Below are 19534 nucleotides of genomic sequence, written 5' to 3' on the forward strand. Positions count from 1 at the left end.
CTCTTCTCGAGATAATCACCCGCGATGGGTCACGAATATGCGCGATTCATCGTATAGTCACACACATGCGACAAGTTCACTTTTCAATAATACTACTTTAACGGTGTGAGTAGTCGGCAACATTCTCAGAAAATGTTTTGGAAAAATAAATTACGAGAAATTGAATTTCGTCGAAAGACTTCATTGTTCCTATTCAAAGGCGCAAGCTGAACTACACTGGCAGTTTTGCGTCGACAAACAGAAATACTTTCTTAATAAATAATCTAATACGACGAAACCGAAATGATATTTACAGTAGGAGTGTCTCAAGCTACTATTTCGAAAATACCCAACAATATTAAACAGATGAACAGGTGTTCGTGTATCAGTAGTCTAATCGTGATGACAATATGCCGTATACAACTTGAATTCATATTCTTAATGTGTATTATTTCGTTTTAACGATTATTATTTTGTTTTTCCTCAGCTCAGAAGTGAGAACAAATTATTGCATTCCCACGGCTGATAGTGAAAGAGTGTGCGTAGAAGTCTTTTTAAACTTAAAAAAATACTCGAATCCCAGGGTAGACATACAGCCGGAACAAGTACTCGGCCAACTTTAAAGCAACTCCCCGCCCCTTGAAAAAAAAGGAAAGGAGCCATCGTAACAAACGTCCCTCATAGATTAAACGAAGAAGATTGACTTTAAAACGGGGCGCGCTCACGATTAAAAAAGAACGCGAGCGCGAATCGACTCGCGGCTAAAAACTTTCTCAAGGGTAACAGTACACTGATTATTAGAAAACAAATTTCCTCAACTCCGCCGGCTTATCAGTCCAATAATCGCGAGATGAAGCGCGCAACTCGGCCCGCGCCATTTGATTCGCCATGAGATATAAAAACACTTCGCGCCTAATTTGCACGCTCGGGGATGGGCCCCCCTGAAGATTATCGCAACTGGTTCGGCCTCGGTGCTGTGCAGCGCGTCGAGGGTGGAAGTGGAGAAAGATTCGACGGAGCTTTTAAAAAAACACACACACACTTAATACGCGCAGATTGCAATGAGACATGCGATGAAGTCGAGAGAGAGAGAGAGAGAGAGAGAGAGAGAGAGAGCTTCGTTTGCTCGTTCGAATTTTTTTTTAACCAACCGAGCTTCGTACTATATGAACCTCTCTTTTTTTGGAAATCAAGAAGAGCGATGCGACTTCTTTAGGTCTCTCTTTTTGCCGGAGAAAATTGCTATATGGGAAAGTTTCACTTCGGTAACTCGGAATTTTTATTAGGAGTTTTATCTTCCGTACTCACAATAGCAGTTTCTGACTGGTAAAACCTGCAGGTGCTTGGAACATTCTAAAAGTTCACAGCAACAAGATCACTCTTGAGACATTTCCGACGTCTTAATTGTAAACGAGGTATCTTGGAAAAAACGAGCCTCGCGCCTGTGTACGGCGTATCAGCGCGAAAAAAGCCGATAATCCCGCAATTTGTATTTATTCCCCCCTCCTCCACATATATAAACTCCTGTTTGGCGGGGTAACGATGAAAAATTCCGGCGTCACCTACTCTCCGCTTCTTCTTTTTTTTATTCAGCGCCGATCTTCTCGAGGGTGCGGGAAAATTCTTTTTAGGCTAAATTCCTCGGCGGCTTACGCTGCGCTATTTTTCGCCGACGCCGATGACAACAGCTTCCTGCAGCTGTTTTGCATATTTATTCGCGCGGTGATACGCCTCGCTCGGAAAATAATACTGGAGTGGCTTTTTCGGGAGGAAGAATGATTGCTCTGTAGAAAAAATATAAGGCTAGTATAGCAGTGATTAATTCGCCGCGAGCTTTATTGTCGTCCCTTATCTCGACGTAATAAGGAGAATATAATTTTTGTGTCGAGTATAAGTATATACCGCGTATTATTTAAGCAAACATAATTGCGTTGACATTCCCTGGATAAATATACACCGCAAGACTCGTCTCTCGTCTCGAGGCGAAGTTTTCGTTGAAAGCAAAGTCGTCGCGGTTCGCCTAAGTGGAAAATGACAATTACGTAAAATACACAAGCGGAAAACAAAGGGGGAAACGATTGCCCGAAGAAAATCTTCGCTTCGGCGCTAATTAGAAATTCAGCTCAGATGGCAAACAAGAAAAAATTGAAAATTCTTCAAACAAGCTTCGTTTCCAGCTTCGCTGCGCGAAAAAAAGAAGAGTTATAAAATGTTAAGAATTCTTTATTGCCAAGCATACCTACATCGAATCAGCTCGTTATCGTATTATAATGAACAAAGAGAAGGCCGATAGAGTATTTCTGCAGATGATCGCATACGTATGACCGATAAATCGACGCCGCAGAGCTTCGGGTAATGAGATGGCGATAGGAAGCTCTCGAGTCCATAATTAATTGGTCCTTCAGAAGAAATCTATTTTAAAATCCACACCCACGCATGATCGACTAACCGACTCTTTTTTCCGCTCGCCGCATCGTGAAAAATATGCGCAGCGACGAAAGGCTGAGTTGACACTTAATTATCCGCCCTCGAAAAAAATTTCTCGAAAATAATTGCGCCGAAAAGAGAAGGTCTATACTCGATGCGGAATAACCGCAACATTGAATTAATCTCTCTCAATTCGCATATTAATTACTCCCCTTTCATTAATTGCTTGTCTTCACAACGGGGTTTAAAATACAGCGAGTTTTTTTTCTTCGTAGCCTGCAGCGATCGTCCACAGCTCTTGCTCCTGCATCGCGCGCTCTATGATTTTATCTCGATTAAATCCTTTTAATTAAAGCGCGTGCGAGTCAATAATAACTTTCATTATACACCCGATCTATTTTCCAGCAGTAAAGCAGCAGCAGCCTTCTCTAAAACAAAAAATAGCAGCGCTATATACGCAAAGCGAGAGAGAGAGAGCGCGAGCAGCTCCGGCGAGAGGTGCACTTTAATTTGTTAACCAAAATAAACGCGGCGGGAGCTAGAGGCGGCTGCTATTAGAGAAAGCGGGATTAATGGGAAAATCGGAACGACCCTTTCTCTCCCGGCAGCCGCGATAAAGCGCTAAGTAAACATGTTTCCCTTTCTCTTTCCGTCGTCGCTTCGCTTTATCTGCACTTTTCCTTACTCCCTTCCTTCTGCTCGTTGCTCTGCTCCTTTTTTCTCCGGCGGCTGATGGCATGTCGAGTAGCCCGAGCGAAAAAATGCGGGTATTAGTAAATACACTCGGCGACTGCCATCAACCCGGTTGTATGCAAATTATCCTCGAGCGCCGCGCGTGTGTGCCGAGCGATTTTGTAGACCGCTCGAGCGCTTCGTTTAAAATGGATTTGTCGAAATTTTAGGGCGAATCGAGCTTCTATATCTGTGTGTAACGAAAGACGCTCACTTCTGGTGCGCGACGGGCTATTATCCCCGTGATCAATACACACGGCGCATCGAGATTCATCGCGGCTTTCAGAAGCCAGAGCCCGTAGGGCGAAGTTCGAGCTCGAACCTCCTCCGTAGCCGCGGTACATACTACGGCATAACGCGCGAGTATGTTTTCGAGATAAGCAGTCCGGCCAGATCCTCCCAGAAAGCGATCCTTTCCTTTCGAGTCCGAACGAAGAAAGGGTGTGTCGGACGGCCGTGTCCTGTGTCATGTCCGATAGCTCAGACTTAGCCCCGCCGACTCTGTATACGTCCAATAGCCATTCGGAGCCTTGGCTAATTGCATAATAGACTACCCGCATGTGGAGCCCCCGTCGAAGGGTGGAAAGGAGAATTAACAGCGCACACTCGCCAGCTAATTTTATACGTGGTTGCTTTGAATGTCGCTCCAATGATATAAGCATTGAAAAACATTTGATCAACGATATACCTTGAAAACTCGCAGCGGGAGAGATGCTATCGGGCTGATTTATAACCGCGCTTTTGCGGAGGAACGACTCGAGCTGGGGTAAAATCTTTTTTAATTATTTCAGCAAAGAATCGGGGCGCTCGAGATGCGCGATTCAGTTTCGTAACGACAGTTAGCTTCTCTCTTGGAGATCCAGACTTTACGATGCCGGCGTTCGTGCGAGGAATCGCGCAGTGGGTTGCCTCGAAAGCGAATTATTCTCCGGGGGTTATTACACGTGCAGCCGAGAGAGCCCGCATGCGGAAACTTCTGACTGCCTATCGTTAAATCCCCGACGTTTTCATGTGCGCAGGTGTCAACTTATTCGTAAATATAAATCAGAGACCACGAGTCTGCTCTGCCGATGCTGTACGCGATCCTCAAAGACACTCCACGCAACTTCTTGAAAACGTACGACATTGGGCAACCGTGGTGAAATCAAATCAGCGATCAACTCGGAACAACTTGACCCACTCGTGTTCTCGCGGTGGCCTGTCTCGCGTTAATTTAATCCCAAGGCACAGCCCTATAAACCGCCGTTTATTGCAACCCTTCTGCCCGAGCGGCTGATACTCCTCCGCTGGCGCTGGCCTCTTGCAAGGCTTATTGGACGAGCTCGGTCGAAATCCGTGTGGAGCCCTTTAAGATTCAGACGCGCGGGCCACGTCTGATCTATCCGTATATACCTATAGCTCTACGTATGTACTTCAACCTAGGCCGGGGCTAACATCGTCCCTTGGATTAGGAGGGAGACCGGATAGCCCCGATCTCCTCCTTCGACATGCTGCATCTAATTAGCTTGTTACAAAGGAGATTGTTTTCCCCGCTCGTACACACACATACACACACACACACACACACACATATATATATATATATATATATATATATATATATATCGACGACGGTATAATTAAAAGCTCGCGCGAGCTCGAATCAAGAGCTGAATTAAGCCTCGAATACGCCAGTCATCGTCGTCCCTGTACCAGCAGGATCGCGATACTCCCGTGAAAAATCCGACGCATCAATATTTCCCCCTCTCCGAGCCATCGGAGCCATATCAGCCAATGATGGTCGGGGTGCCAGAAGGAGCTCTCGGAAGAAGAAACGCTGATCCCTTGGCCGCACTTCGGCCTGTACACGATTCGTCTCGCGACTCGGGCTAATACGAGAATAAACAACGTGCCGAGATCCACATCCCTCTCGGCGTCGAAGCTCTCAGGGATAAGACGCGGCCGCAAGCTCTCTAGGGCTTTCTAATTAAGATCGTTAAAGTGCCATGAAATTCAAATGACGTTTAATATCGGCCGTAGCTCGCTGCCGACGAGAGCCCAAGGAGCCGTGTTTCGGACATTGTTCCACAGCGACTTGCATGTACCCGAGGCTTTGTAGGATCCATAAGCCGACGTGTATGCTTGCAGGACAAAGACGAACGCGAATAGTTTTGCACACGCGCGCACGGCTCCTTGGGCTAGATGATGATAAAACAACAAATTTTATTGCGCCTCGTCGACTTTCCGGTAATCTCCTCCCGCGATTTTCGGAAATCGTTGCCAAAGCTTCCTCTCCCTACTGCTGCTGCGTGAAGTCTCGTAAACTGTTTCCCTTCTCCCCCCGTCCCCCGCGCGCGATTTCTCATCTTCTTCGGCATTCAATTTATAATAACTGGCAGAGCCGGTGATTTCGCGGCCTCCGCCTCTGGAATTCGAGGGAAGTCGCGCGCGAGCGTTTACGCAGAAAATAGCTTCTTAACCTTTCGCCCGTCCTCATCTCTCTCACGAAAGAGCTGACGAGGAGTTTCGGCGTGTACATGGGTGCGCGCGAAGCCGCTAATTGTCACTGACTAATCCGGCCCGATCGATACTTCGTCGATGTTGCCGGAATGATGCAGGAAATTCGCTCAAAGTATTTGAATTATAGAGCCGCGGGGATTGAAATAGAGGCGAAAATGCGGTATCGATTCGATGACGAGAACAACGCCGAGCGTAACAATGATCTCTGTGTGGTGAAACGGAATCTCATCGGCGACAGGCTCTTCTATTTATGTTGGCCTCTCAAATCCATCAAACAAATAGATTCGCTTCAGTCCGCGAGCCAAGGGGCCATCCAAAAGCCGTATACACAGCGACGCTATCCCTCCCCCCAAGAAAATAACCTCCAGAAGCCCGACCCCCCCCAGGACGAACGCAAAGACAAAGAATCGGAAAAAAATTCGTGGGAGAGAAACATAAATAAAAAGAACGGCGTCGCGGCCGATCGGCAAGAGTACATCGAATGCTCCATAAATCGGCAGGAGCTGCGATCACTTTTTACGTCTCGACGCGCGGCGGCGGAGGCCAATATCCGTTTCCTTCGCTCGCTTTTTACTGCCGAGAGAGAGAGAGCGAGAGAGAGAGAGAGAGAGAGAGAGACGTTGATACACTCGTTTGTCCGCGTGTATAATATAGTGCGGCGCGTCCGTATGCCTAGATAAAACGCCGCGAGCGCAGATGTCCCCGCTCTCTCTCTCTCTCTCTCTCTCTCTCTCTCTCTCTATATATATATATATATATATATATATATATATATATATATATGAGTTAAGCGAGCTATCCCAACACTAATCGAAGATTCCTCGGAGCAAGTCAACGGCGTAAACGACACACTCGAGTCGCCCCCAAAAGTATCCTGAATATTCACAAGATAAGGCTGCGAGGTACACTCGAGTATAGCAGCCTGCCCTCCCACACATCCGTCCTTTCTTAAAGGCCAGCTCGCGACGGGGAGAATTCCCAGGTTTACGTTTACAGCCTCTCGGCTACAAATTCGACAGCGAGTCAGCGAAGCGTACACGAAGCGTGTCTCGCAAGAGCGGTTAGAAGTGCCCTTACCACTCACTTGCAGTTATTAAGAAGTCCCTCTTGGCTAATTCCCCGCTCGCAGCTCCTCCTGTATAGCTTCGCGCACGAGCGATGCGCGAGATTCGAGCGCCGCGTGTATAGTTGCCATACCGTCGATGCGGAAACAAAGAAAAATACCCGCCCGGAAGGAAAAACTTGCGCCGCTGGCGGCGGGTCACTCTCTCGGAGCCGCTAATTTTTACGTACGCCGTCATAATTCAAACTTTGCCGGAATAAACACGAAAGTTGCACAAAAGGAGAAGGAAAAAATGCCGAGAAAGAGCGGGTCTGAATAATTCCGGACCCTTCTGGAAAAACTGCCCGCCGAAAGTTGACAATGAGAGCCGGAGCAATTATTTATCGTGGCCGTTAATTAGGGGGAACGCGGCCGAAAAATCCGAGGAGCTTCCGGGGAGACGGACAAAAAAATTAAGACGGGAGGAGGGTTCTGCTATGTCGCCGCGAAATCATAGGTCGCATCTCGCGTCGCGCGAATCGGGTCAGAAGCTCTGAAACGAAAAAAAAAGTTAATCCAATTAAGCGACTCGCCAGAAGCCAGAATCCGGCGAAACAAGCGCGAATCGTTGGGGCTATCTCCGTTGGCAGCACTCCTTATCACCGGCATCTCTCCGCCAATAATAATCGAGCTCGTCAAGCCGCTGCACAGAGCGCGGGCAAGAGAGAAGGCAGATATCGTCTCCTCTGTACACTCCTGCCGTTATTTATAAGCCGACGAGCTATTTACTGCCGGGCAGCTGGCAGCAGAAGAAGCCAATAAAATAAAGCACCGCGTGTCACGACTCTATATACCTACGGCATCTTCTCTCACTCCGTCTCTCTATATTGCCTATATTTGCGTTTCTGGCTGGCGCGCATACACACACATACAGTTCGGGAGGTTCACTTCGGAAATATGCTGTACCGGGCCGCGAGCGCGAGCTTATTGCCGTAGACGCGAGATTTATCGGAGACAACGTGTATAAATTTGCGCGCCACTCTCGCGTATTTATAACGACGCGCCGCGGCCGCGAGTGTGTGTGTGTCGCGCAGGTTTCGATACGCGAGCGGCTCTTTGTGAGAGTGAGAGAGAGAGGGAGAGTGGATTTGCGTGGAATTTCGATTCGTTTTGGTGCGATAGGGGGGCGGTTTCAGATGAGCTGCAACTGAATTTAGGAGTGACGGTGTGAGAGGTTCGGTGCTACTGCCGTGTGATTCGATGATTGAAATACAGTCAACAGGTGCTTTACCTTCGAAGACGCGTCACTTTGTCATCAAGAACTTGATGAGCAGAGCGTTCGAAGCAAAGCGCACTGCTTCTAAAGCAAATTCCTCGATACTTCATAGAAATAAAAATACACGTCATCCTCAGAGTACACACACCTCCGATCCGCGCAGTCCATTACGTCAGACGACGTAAATCCAGATGAGTATAAATCCATCTCTTTCTCTCTCTCTCTCCATTCCCTGTGCAAACAATCCCGTCTCCTAGTTTACCTTTCACCTCCTGCAACTGCTCGCAGTTTCGCCCATATCGACGCGCAACTTTAACTACCGATCGCGCGCGAGCTGTTAAAGAAACATCTCCGAATCGAGCGAGAAGAGGAGAGGAAGTCGTCGGGGACAGCGCAACGTTTTCTCCCTTTTCTGCCCGGAGCTACTCGACTGCTACTACTGCTGCTGCTACACGGGTAAACTTAGAGATGAATGTGACACCTTTTATCGTCCATATAATAAATACCGGGGCTCTTCATCTATAAAACAAACGACCTTTCCCCCCGGAAAAGCCATCGCCGCGTCTACGTTTTTTCTTCGGCTGCTTTTTTCTTGCTCTCCCGGAGTCGAGGTCTTTTGGGGCAGTCACCAAGGTACATCCGCGCAGTTTAGCCGTTTAATTGCGTTACACGGAGGCTGTCCGTTTTAATCCTTGAGCCATCGAGACTGGCGATAACGACCCCGTGTAATCAACAACGAAAAATGCATCAACTAGCCACTATATTACCGCAGCGTCGAATCTTCAAACACCCCTAAACTCTCTCGACTTTCTTCTTCCGCAAGCTCTCCGCCGCCGTACACGTATTATACACACCAAGGGGCGAGCTTCGCCTCCATGCGTCATTCTTGATCACCCTTTGTATTTTCCTCGTTCCGCCGGTGCTCTCGGTGCTTCTTTTTTCTTTAAACTGTCTCGGTACGTCGTCCGTGTGTTGTGTGCGGGGGCGGTAAGAAAGAGGAAGAGACTCCCGCTTCTTAGACTGACCCCGCGGTACAAAGGAGAAAGAGTGGCTCGCGCGCGAGTTTTTCCTCTTCCGGCTAAAAAATGCTGAATAGTTTCCGTGCCTCTTCTCTTTGTCGTCTTTAGAATTTCTTTTTTATTACTCCTCGCGCGCGGCGCCGAGTTGCTTTCTTCATAGTATAACGCAATTAGTCATCGGAGAAATTTCTTTATCGTCCGCCGGCGAGACAAAAATGTATGTAAGAAGAAATTTCAGCCCCGTATATATAAGGGCAACAATTTCACTCCCATTCATCTTGGAGATCATCTCAAGGCCACGATATACGATTTCTCGGACACGTGTTCGAAGCGCAGCTTGTTCATACCCGCGCAGCACTCGCCCGTCTGTTTATATCGTCGTCACGCGCCGGCAGCCTCTCGCCAAGGCTCGCTTTAACACCCGCGTAAGCGCCAGTGTGTGTGCGCGCGCGAGTCCCACCCGCTCCTCGCTTTCCGTCTGATTAATTGGTCGGCGTCTCGCTCGCCCGACTAATCGTCGTACGTATACACACACATACGCCGCGTATTTAATCTATATTTAAGCGGTGGCGGCGGCGGCGGTGGTGTAGGTCGAGAAGCGAAACGTTGGCTCATTAGACGCGACGCCCGAGACTCGCGAGACATAGTCGCGCTACTCGAGTGCCGTCGTATCTTACTCGCGCGTGGAAAGAGCTGTGGCTGATGCTTACGAGATCGAGGACGTCTCGTTACGCGAGAGCGAGTGACTCGATGAGTTGCGGTTATTGATACATTTATCAATGGTCTCTTTTCTCAATTCTCGATTTTCTTTTTCAAAAAGCCGACATGAGCTAAGCTCGCTGAAAATTGCGAGAAAAGCGTCACCTCCGACGCTTTGAACATCAAGCCGACAACAAGGGCCGCTTACCCTGTACGACCCTTCACGCATACGCAGCCTCATCTTTTCTCTCCCCAAGTTTCTCTCTATTTGTCTCAACATTCTAATTATCATTAGCGCCGGCTGGACGGATGTCTCATAATGTAGCTCCCGCGCGCGAGGGAGAAGCACACCGCCGCACACGCCACTTCTCGCTTCTTTCTCGCTCGCTGTTGTAATTCTCGAGGGACCTTCATATCGTAAAAAGTACCGAGCAGCTTGTTGCGACGCGTTTATTTTAACCGAGTAGGTCGTCGTTGTTGTCGAGGATATTTTGTTCATCATTTCGGAGTTATTCGAGGAGTCGTAATCAGAACGCGATTCGAGAAATCCTTTCGGAGACACAAGGGGGGAAGAAAACTTGCCCACTGGGAGCTGCAGCTATACAAACGAGACTCGGGCTTTCTAGGGCCTCTAAGTAGATTTCGAGTGGAAGATTTATGCGCGCGTAGAAGCAGTAACGGCGGGGAGAGTAGGCGATGTCGCGCATCGCGAATTAGCGCGCGCAGCACATCCTTGATGGTTTAACTCGGTAATGGCTTTTATCGCGATTGGCTGTAGCGAGTTTTTCGTAGGCTTTTCGTGCTTTATTTACCCTTTGAAGTGGCTATAAGTATACGACATCGAAAATCCAAGAAAATTCAACGATAAGCTAGTGCTTACCCAGTCGATTAATGCTGTAGCTAAGAATTTAAAAATAAAAGGTTAAACAACAACCCGTCGGTAGCCCTCACGTGAATCGAAAATTTTCCTCAGCCCCTGCAGCAGCAAAATCGCGCGGCAGGAGCTGCTTAGTACCCGTAGACCACTTCCCCAATGCGTAATGAGGGTAGAAATTTATTTGTCTACGAGACGGAGAGCGAGAGAGAGAGAGAGAGAGAGACTGCGGTCGTGATACGCGTCGCGTGAAATTTTAATAAATGCGCTCTTACACCGGCAAAACGAGTTAAACAAGTTGGGCAAGTCGCCTGGCGCCAGAGGGAGAAAGAGTCGGAGAAACATTAAACAGCCTTGTTTTCCCGTAAATCAGTCGGGAAATCCGTTGTACTCGCTTACCTTCAACTCGATGGATTAACCCTTTGTCTGTGGTGGTTGCATCTGTTGAATCCCGTATCAGACCTACCGGTTGGTTTTATTTTATTCAAAAATATCAACAAGTGAATTAATCGTAACATAGATTAATTCCATATCGAAAAAAATCATGCATTTTCATGCTCTAATCTTTTAACATGTAGAATTGTAAGCGGCTTCGCCTTTTTCAGAAACCCAATGAATATTAAAAAAGCGACTGCAAGCTTTTCTAAAATTTCAAAAAATTTGCCCCGTCCAAGAGTTATTCTACGAATCTCGCGATTATTATGCTTCCACGTGAAATTTCAACAGCAATATTCTTTTTTGCGTCCACCCGAACAAAATCCCCGTGAAAAATCCTATTGTACTCGGCAACACACTCGCCCGCGAGAAAAAAAGAACGACGTCGAAAAAAAAATCCTTGGCGAGGATTAAAATATTTGCCGATCCAGGGAAAATATCTGATATCCTGCTAATTGATAACGAGCATTGTTATACACAAATCTAGACACACGTCAATCTTCGCGCCATCGAAATGAAATGGAAAAAAGGAAAGGCGGCCGACGAGCCCAAAGGGCTATCTCTGTATCCTCCCTTACAAAAGAAAAATCAATCGACGTATATTATTGCGCGCGTGTACGCGATATGCCGGCGTTTTAAGCCGTAACGAGCGAAGTAAATTGAAAAGTTGCGTATTTTCTTTTCCAGCGCAAAAGGGCAAATAAAAGAGGAGCCGGATGTGCGCTTCGCGATCAAAGCTCGTGCACTTTAAAATCGAGTTTGATGTGGAAATTAGATCAGGGACTGGGCAGCGATGGAAATCTGCGATAATGCTCTTTTTAAATGTCCTCATTGCAGAGTATCGGAAATAGTATCGGAAATGTGCAAGTATAACAGTGCGTGAAATGTATTCAATTAGAGTTATTAGAGTTGGATGAACAAATATTATAAAAAAAGAAACTTACTCTAAACGATGGAAGTTCTGCATCTGCACATCACCCTGAGTGAATATTCTTCAAGTATGATGTATACCTGTAAGTTGGAAAAACATATTAATACATTCGCATAGTGTAAATAAATAAAATCCAATAATAGTACATTTTGCATTGAAATGAATGGAGAAGAGTATTAGGTGCCTTTGCATCAAATAAATTAAAGCATCAATCTATCCCACCCACGAACAGTTCGATTTACATTTCAGCATCCGAAAAGTGAAATAACCCTAACCAGAACAAAAAGCATCAAGCCTCCATCAAGTGGAAGTACTTCAACAATTCCCTGGATGTACTCCTGACTACTCGTCGATCGTCGTCGCAGTCGTCGCGGCCAAATCCTTTAAGACCCGCGCGCTCCCGAGACTCCCTTCTAATTCTCCGTCTTACATTCAAATGCAAGTGACTAATGTTTCGCCGCAACTGACTATTTACGAGATCCCGTTCTGCTTCGCACGTGTACGTCTTTTCCGGGCTTTGCCGGAGCTAGATGACAAAAAGTTGTCGATTAATCAGAGAACTTAAAACGACGCGAATAGATCATAGATGCACTAGCAATAATGATAGTATAAAATATGTAAATTGACAATTTTTGCCATATAATCGTACTACTCGGCTTCGAATTACCGCAAAACACGCCGTAATCACTCTCGTCACCGGACGAAACTATACAGAAAGCCTCGAATCGCCGTGTAGCGTCTCTCTCACTAGTGGTACGTAATGTCCGGCTTCGCTGTATTATGTGCCTCATACACAGCGCGAATCCAGCATATTAAAGCTCTGCAGGAGCAAAGCCGAGGGAAAAAAATGGCATAAATGCCCGGCACACTCGCGGGGCAGCGAATTAATGACGCGCTCCACAAAAGCGAGACCAGCAGCAGCAGCAGAAGCATCGCGAAATCTTTTTTTTTCTCTGCGCAAGTTCTTTCATCCTCGCGCTCTTTTTTCCGACGGATGGACACATATTATTTACCGGAATCGGGCTGGCGTACGTCCGATGCCAGAGCCTCTTCGCCTGTTCTGGCCCCATTGTTCGTAGTCTTTTATAATTATCGGAATATGCGCGCGTTGCGAAAAACGTAGCGGCAGGAAGTCGCGTTACGTTGTAGTCTGGTCAGATGAGGGGGTGGAATGGCACGATATGCGATATTAAGGGTGGAGTACTGTTACGCGCATGCGGCTGAATGCTGTATTGTGGAAATATTATGTCGTTGCGGGGAGTATGTTACAGTCGATTCGCAACAATGTTGTCGCTATCGCTTATCATCGAAAAGAGCACGTCGTCTGTTACTAATGCAGCCAGTCATTTCATTTATTTCTTCAGCTTGAATTTTCGTTGAAAATTACGTTGGAACGCGAAATAATTTAGGCACAAAAGCATTGCGTTTAAAATGCCGAATTTTTTCGCTTCGTAATAATCCCATGTATCCCATCAACTTTCATCGTGATTTAGCCTTAAAAAGCGACATCGCCATCCAGAAACAAACGGTCAACGCGCGACATTATACAGCGGACACGAGAGAAAGAGAGAGAGAGAGAGCCACCTCGTCCTTTTTTCCATCAGCGAACTTTTCAATGGAATCATAATTACGTATCCCACTGAGATGTATTTTTCCTCTGTTTCCATTTTTGCCGGCCACCCTCGCCTCGCTGCGAAATGTGAAACGCAAAAGACTAAAGGGTTCGCTAGCTTTTCATTGTGTCCACCCGTGTTTTGGGGGCTCTATGATTATTTTTTTATCGCTGCCGGATTTAAATACGTTCGAATGTAATTGGATGCGCAGTCGCGCGGCGGCTATATGTGGAAATGTCCGTTTGTATTCTGACACGCGATTCTCTTTTCACAAAGGTAATATTTTTGAGCTTAGGAAAAACTGAATTGTTGAACGAGTTCGAAATAGTTATTGGCGGTGTCGGATTTAGCGGATTTCTTTGAATTTAGAAGGAAATTATAGAATATCAATTATGGACATGCCTTCAATATTCAAGCCGCTTATTGAATTAAGATAGCATCGCAGATCGAAATAGTATAGAGATGTAAGTATAACTTTGACAATTGATCATGATGATAATTTGTATCGCATCTTTTTAGTTCTTTTGTATTATCATGATTTATAAATAATTAACACTCAAACTATACTGGGGGTTAAAACTAAAAATCTGTAATATTCTATCAAGCTGTCGTACAAGTGTTAAGTATTTCTCTCTAACCAGATAACCAGAGATGCGTGGAAACAAAGTTGTTATCCTTTCATACAAACTCGATTCCCAACGTTATAATACCTAAAAAACCAAGTTCCTTACAACTCTCCCAGCAAAAAAGGAGTCCTCCACAAAAAAAAAATAAAAGAACCAACCGTTAACCCTTTCAGAATGTTAACGCGAAATCTATGGTGCGCCGACCCAACGCATACACAGACAGAGAAAGCGAGTGAGAGAGAGAGAGAGAGAGTCGCGCTATAGAGACTCGGCGAAAGCCGTAAAGTCGCCGCAAATCCCGTGCAGACTCGGGTGTGGGTCCAAAGGGTCGGTAAACAAACAGTGAAAATAATATAATTTACAGAGGATTAGGCCGAGACTCAGACGCGATAAAAAGAGACGGAGCGAGTGAGAGAGAGAGAGAGAGAGAGCACCGCGGAAAGGGTTTGCGCAAGAGAGAGAGAGAGAGAGAGAGAGAGAGAGAGAGAGAGAGAGAATATAACTGTTTCGGGTTATAATTGATATCCCGGCAAAGCTCTATAATCCTCCCTCTCGCGACTCTCCCTCCTTAGAGTATGCCCCTGCAAGCGCGCGAGTTTCCATTGTGAGAGTGAGAGCGAGGAATATCGCGTGTATGCATCGACGCAGGTTATTGTTGGGATCTCGCGGCTGTTCCTTTATTCTTATTAACCTTCGTTTTTTCGGGCTGTTTAGCTCGCCACCGTGCCCGCACAATACGCCACTTTCAAGATCCTCGAGCTTTTGTCACTAGATTGTTCGATAAAGGATGAAATCAACGGAAAGACGATTTAACAAAAAAAATCAGCGACAAAAACCATACTTCATCATATTTTTCAAAACCCATTCGACTAACATAAACAGAGTCAGTCGGCGGCAGAGCATAAGCTCGAGAGCAAGTGTTTGCTCGGGGTATCGAGTATAGCGTGTCGAGTAAACGTATAATACGGCCGCGTGAGTATCGATCAGTATGACTCCGGTAAACAACAATTGCAGCGGCGGGGCAAGTTCCAGCCCTCTTCGCGCGAGAGCCGACCGACCAGCCGGATATCTCGCCACGAGCGGGTGTATAATAGTGACAACGAGGCGCGATATGCCCACCTCGACGCCGGGACACGTCCGAGTCGGTCTCTTATACTTCTGCGAGAGAATGCCTTGGTTCGAAAAAGTCAGAATTTTTTTTTTACTGTAGGCGCCGATACATTTTTTATACGCAACCACGCTGCGTAGCGTTGTTATCGCCGTGCGAGGCCCTTATTTTTTGCTTGTTACTTCCCGCTCTTCACAGGCAATGCTTTCATACTGCGTAAGTGTACGGCATGATTGTATGTTATTTTCGTTCATCGCTTCATTTTCCATCTGCGACTTCACAAGCGATGGGCTGCACGCACCGCTGAACGTTAAACAGCAAACGTTCGATAAATAAGTCTTTCGCCTCGGCGAAGCATCAAATGACAAACCACCGCGAAGCTGCATCTCCGAGACGTAATTTAATTTTTCAAGGCCGCGTGAGGCTCCCGCCTAATCATCTTTCCAACGCTAGGGGAAAGTCTCGCGAAAGGGTCGCGAGCGTCGCGCCCCAACGCGTATGCGGGCAAACAGACTTGATAAATTATGCAAAAAATCAACAGCGCCCTGCGTGAGGTGCAACTTCTACCACGCGATCGTGGAGGCGAGTTAGGGCCGACGATGTGGCCTAGAATCGCGCGTACACTTTCAGTAGTTTCTTTCGTGTAATGAAAAAATTTAGATATTCCATTTTATGCTGATTTTTAGAAAGTTCGCGGAAAACATAATTCGAAGAATCGTCGTCTGAAGAATATCGATCGGTTATAATCATCCGCAATTTCATCAGTCCATTCTCATACAAACAGCCGTTCAAAAAACAATCGAACGAATATAAGCCATGAACTTGTCCATCAAAATGCAGATCGTCGCGCGACATCAATTATCGGCAATAAAATCAGGAGCGAAAACACGAGCACAGCGAGCTGCACACGAATCCTCTGTGCAAATGCAGATGAAATATCGATAAAAGGAAATTTCAAATGCGCCCGCGGAACTGCTTCCTGATTCAATGTACATAAGCGGATTGACAGCAACAAAAGCAAAGGATGCGCGGCGCGATGAAAAATGCATTCACGCTGGTATCGCCCGTTGCTCCCGTAATAGATACACAGCGCGGCCGACGCGCGTATCACTCAATTGCCTGTCAAATTTGCACAGGATTCGATATGCACCCGCGCGGTTTCCCTTTCACCTGCTATACACTCGCGCTCTGCTCTCTGCTGTTATTCTCTCTGATTTTCTCGCTTTTTTCCCGCCGATCTCTTTCCCTCATCTGTTCGCGCTTATTTTTCATCTGCCCTTCTTTATCTCGCGTATACAATCGCGCGTTTTCATAACGGTAATCTTCGGCTTGCCTATATATCCTACACATCCGTGCACTTCTTTCACTGCGTTTTCCTGCGACAAGAGAGAATCTATACGGCAACAATCTACTACTATAACACTAATAATACTACATAATACACTAATTCCAATCAAAAGCGCCGCCAGCATCAGACGCGCGCTGAAACGCTTCGATTACCAGCTCGTTCAATATGTATACACGTCGGCGTCCGGCCGTGAGCTCTCGTGCACTGCAGCGCAAAATAAACCGCGGCTGGATAAAATCCATCGGCTGCCGCGATTTCGCGAGTGGGGCAGCAACAGGTGGACAACTCTCGGCGGCGCACCGCGCGCAGCATCGCATCGGTGCGCGGCTGTTGACAATCTTTTCGATCCGTCGCCTCTCGCACTGGCTTTTTCACGCTATATATGCATGTAGCGCATCGAGCGGACGGACGGCGCGTGCCGCCGGCTTTTTGGCATTGTTGGAAATGGAGAGAGGGGAAATTGCCGCGCGATTGTTTCGACAACGCTGAATTTATTCGGTTAGAGCCGAGTGAAAGAGGGGTTTATTGATCGTTATAAGCGATTTCGAGGGGTGGAGAATTCGATTGGTCGAGGGTTCGTGAATCGGGTCGGCATCTTGAGTTGGTTGATTTGAAATGCGAAAAATGGAAATCCGCATATTGTACTCGAATTAAAAGGTTGCGCGAAAGAAAAAAATTCCCCTGACGAAACGTTCGAGAACTCGCGCATTCTCTAAAAATTCCAACAATCGACCTACATTTAGCATCAGCACCGACAGACGCGCTCACACACATAGCTCTAGCTCCCCAAGTTTTCTCCCTGTCCCGCGCAGCGGAGCAGTGTAACTCGATTCGTTGTCGATATCGCGCTACATACAGACACACTTCGTTCGCACTTTCCACTGCTCTCACCACCCATCCTCGTCGCCGTGCGCGCGCGGCTTTGACGGCAAGAAACACACGGAGAACAACAACAAACAGCGCCGAGCACAAAGACACATCGCGGTCCATTATATGACGCGGCCGAGCGCAAAGGGCCGCGCCAGACTCTCTGCCGTCGCCGGTGCATAATGCTTCCTCACTCGATACTTCGCCCGACTGCGTTGACGCACTGTGCCGCGCTGTATAATGGTCGTCAGGCCTATTCTCGTTGTCGATTTTACGTGTGTGGTTTTTTACTTCACGACAGTCGGCAGTGAAAAATTGGATCTAGATTGTATAATTAGTCGGTGTTCGGCAATTTACATGCGAGAACGAAACGAAAGAGAACGAAACAAGCCGGTCGTTTTTGCGCGAAACTGCGCGTCTTTCTATTGCACGTTTCTCCCGTCAGCGTCGTCGCGTGACGAAGAGGCTCTGCGGTGGCCGTGTAGAGGCGATTTCGCTTATTTTAGATCCGCTGCAAAGTGGCGCGTAGAGGCGACTTTTCCGAGTATTACGGCGGCAGAGTCGTTGCGTGCGATAAGAAAGAGTATTACCACTCGTCTGAGCACCCTCGGCTTTTACTACTGAGAATCGTGTGGCTATCGAAAAATGCGACTGAGAAACATGACGTTACTCCTCCATTGACCTACTTCCATCGGCTCAAGAAAAATTCAAAAATGACGCATGCGAAAAACAACAAACACATCCCTTCACTCCGTCGGCTGTAAAAAAAGACGAACGTTTCTCTTTCACCCTCTCCCTCTAGAAGTCCGAAGAACCCTCACTGCGCAAGCTCGAGTCGAGCAGTGGCCGCGTGCTCGGCGTGTGCCGCCTTCCCGGCTGGTGCGCGAACTACGCGAGCCGCGCCGGGCGCTATACACAGGCAAAGCGCGAAAGAGAGACAGAGCGCGTCGGAGAAGCGAGGGAGAGAGGGGGGAGAGACTCGCGCTGCCGGCACGTCTCGGAGCGCTGCACAGTCGCGACGGCAGCCAGCGGGTGCGCGCGATCTGAGCCAGCAGCAGCACAGCACGCCAGCTACTAACCCCGATACAACACGCGTACATTGATAGATACTTCACACACAGTTATATATATATATATATATATATATATATATATATATACACACACACACACACATATACGAGCAAAGAGCCACGGAGGTGGTGCATCGGAGGAACGCAACGAGAAGATTTCGGTTATTGTGCTCGGGACTGTTCACGTGGTCGGAGGTGGGGGTGGCAGGACAGAAGGAGAGATAGAGAGAGAGAGAAAGAGAGAGACAAAGAGAGAAAGGGTGGAGGTGCATCATCGGTGGGCGGGGGTGGGTGAGAGGCAAAGAGAGAGAAAGACACACTCGGAGAAGGATTGCTCGATCGACGGCCGCAGGCAGATCGCAGAGCGAGAGAGAAAGGGATAGAGAACTAGCGAAAAGAACGGAAGGACCGAGGAGGACAGCCACGAGGGAGCCGACGAGCAAGAGGGACATGCTGGAGCCACGCTGGAGACCCGTCCAGGTAGTGAGATCTCACTCTACCGCACTAGATGCGCTTCGCAGCTACTCCGCACGCACGCAAGCTAGCAATATTCTCTCTCTCTCTCTCTCTCTCTCTCTCTCTTTCTCTCTCTCTCTCTCTATGCACCCTGCACGTTCAACTCTATGTTGTGCCCTTTGCTTCTCTCTGTATCTTTACGCACCGCTGCTTGGCTCGTAAACACACGCACAGATGATTTCGCACGGCGAAGGGTTGGCGGCCACGTGTACGCCGTCGCGCGCGCGATGCGACGGAAGGACTCCAGAGGGGTTAGGTCGTAGGGTGGATGATGCTCCGAGGGGCTGTCGATCACGATGTCGTTGTTGGGTGGTACGATGATCGATTAGCGAGTGGCTTTGAGATATTTTGGCGAGATTTGGCCCTTTTTTCTAAACGTATACCAAGCAAAGCTCGACCGTTTCTACGACGAATTTTCAATTTTCTAACTAACGATACACGCGCTGTACTTCGAAACATCATTTATAAGC

At 47.5% G+C, this 19534-nt stretch overlaps 2 protein-coding genes across 9 annotated transcripts in view; one reads left to right on the forward strand and one right to left on the reverse strand.

Moving 5' to 3' along the window:
• LOC100678173 overlaps positions 1–19534 on the reverse strand; it is a 222750-nt gene that overhangs the window by 175082 nt on the left and 28134 nt on the right. For all 7 annotated transcript variants that reach the window (XM_031929110.2, XM_031929106.2, XM_031929107.1 and 4 more), the window contains one exon: positions 11927–11993. The gene's annotated coding sequence lies outside the window, so the exon portion shown is untranslated. The remainder of the gene's footprint in view (positions 1–11926; positions 11994–19534) is intronic.
• LOC100115252 (forkhead box protein P1) overlaps positions 18492–19534 on the forward strand; it is a 221518-nt gene continuing 220475 nt past the window's right edge. For both annotated transcript variants that reach the window (XM_031929092.2, XM_031929089.2), the window contains exon 1: positions 18492–19028. Coding sequence is in view for 1 of the 2 variants with exons in the window: in XM_031929089.2 (XP_031784949.1) it covers positions 18999–19028 (30 nt within the window). In the remaining variant the exon portion in view is untranslated. The remainder of the gene's footprint in view (positions 19029–19534) is intronic.

The sequence above is a fragment of the Nasonia vitripennis genome, chromosome 4 (assembly GCF_009193385.2).
Source record: "Nasonia vitripennis strain AsymCx chromosome 4, Nvit_psr_1.1, whole genome shotgun sequence".
Classification (NCBI taxonomy): domain Eukaryota; kingdom Metazoa; phylum Arthropoda; class Insecta; order Hymenoptera; family Pteromalidae; genus Nasonia; species Nasonia vitripennis.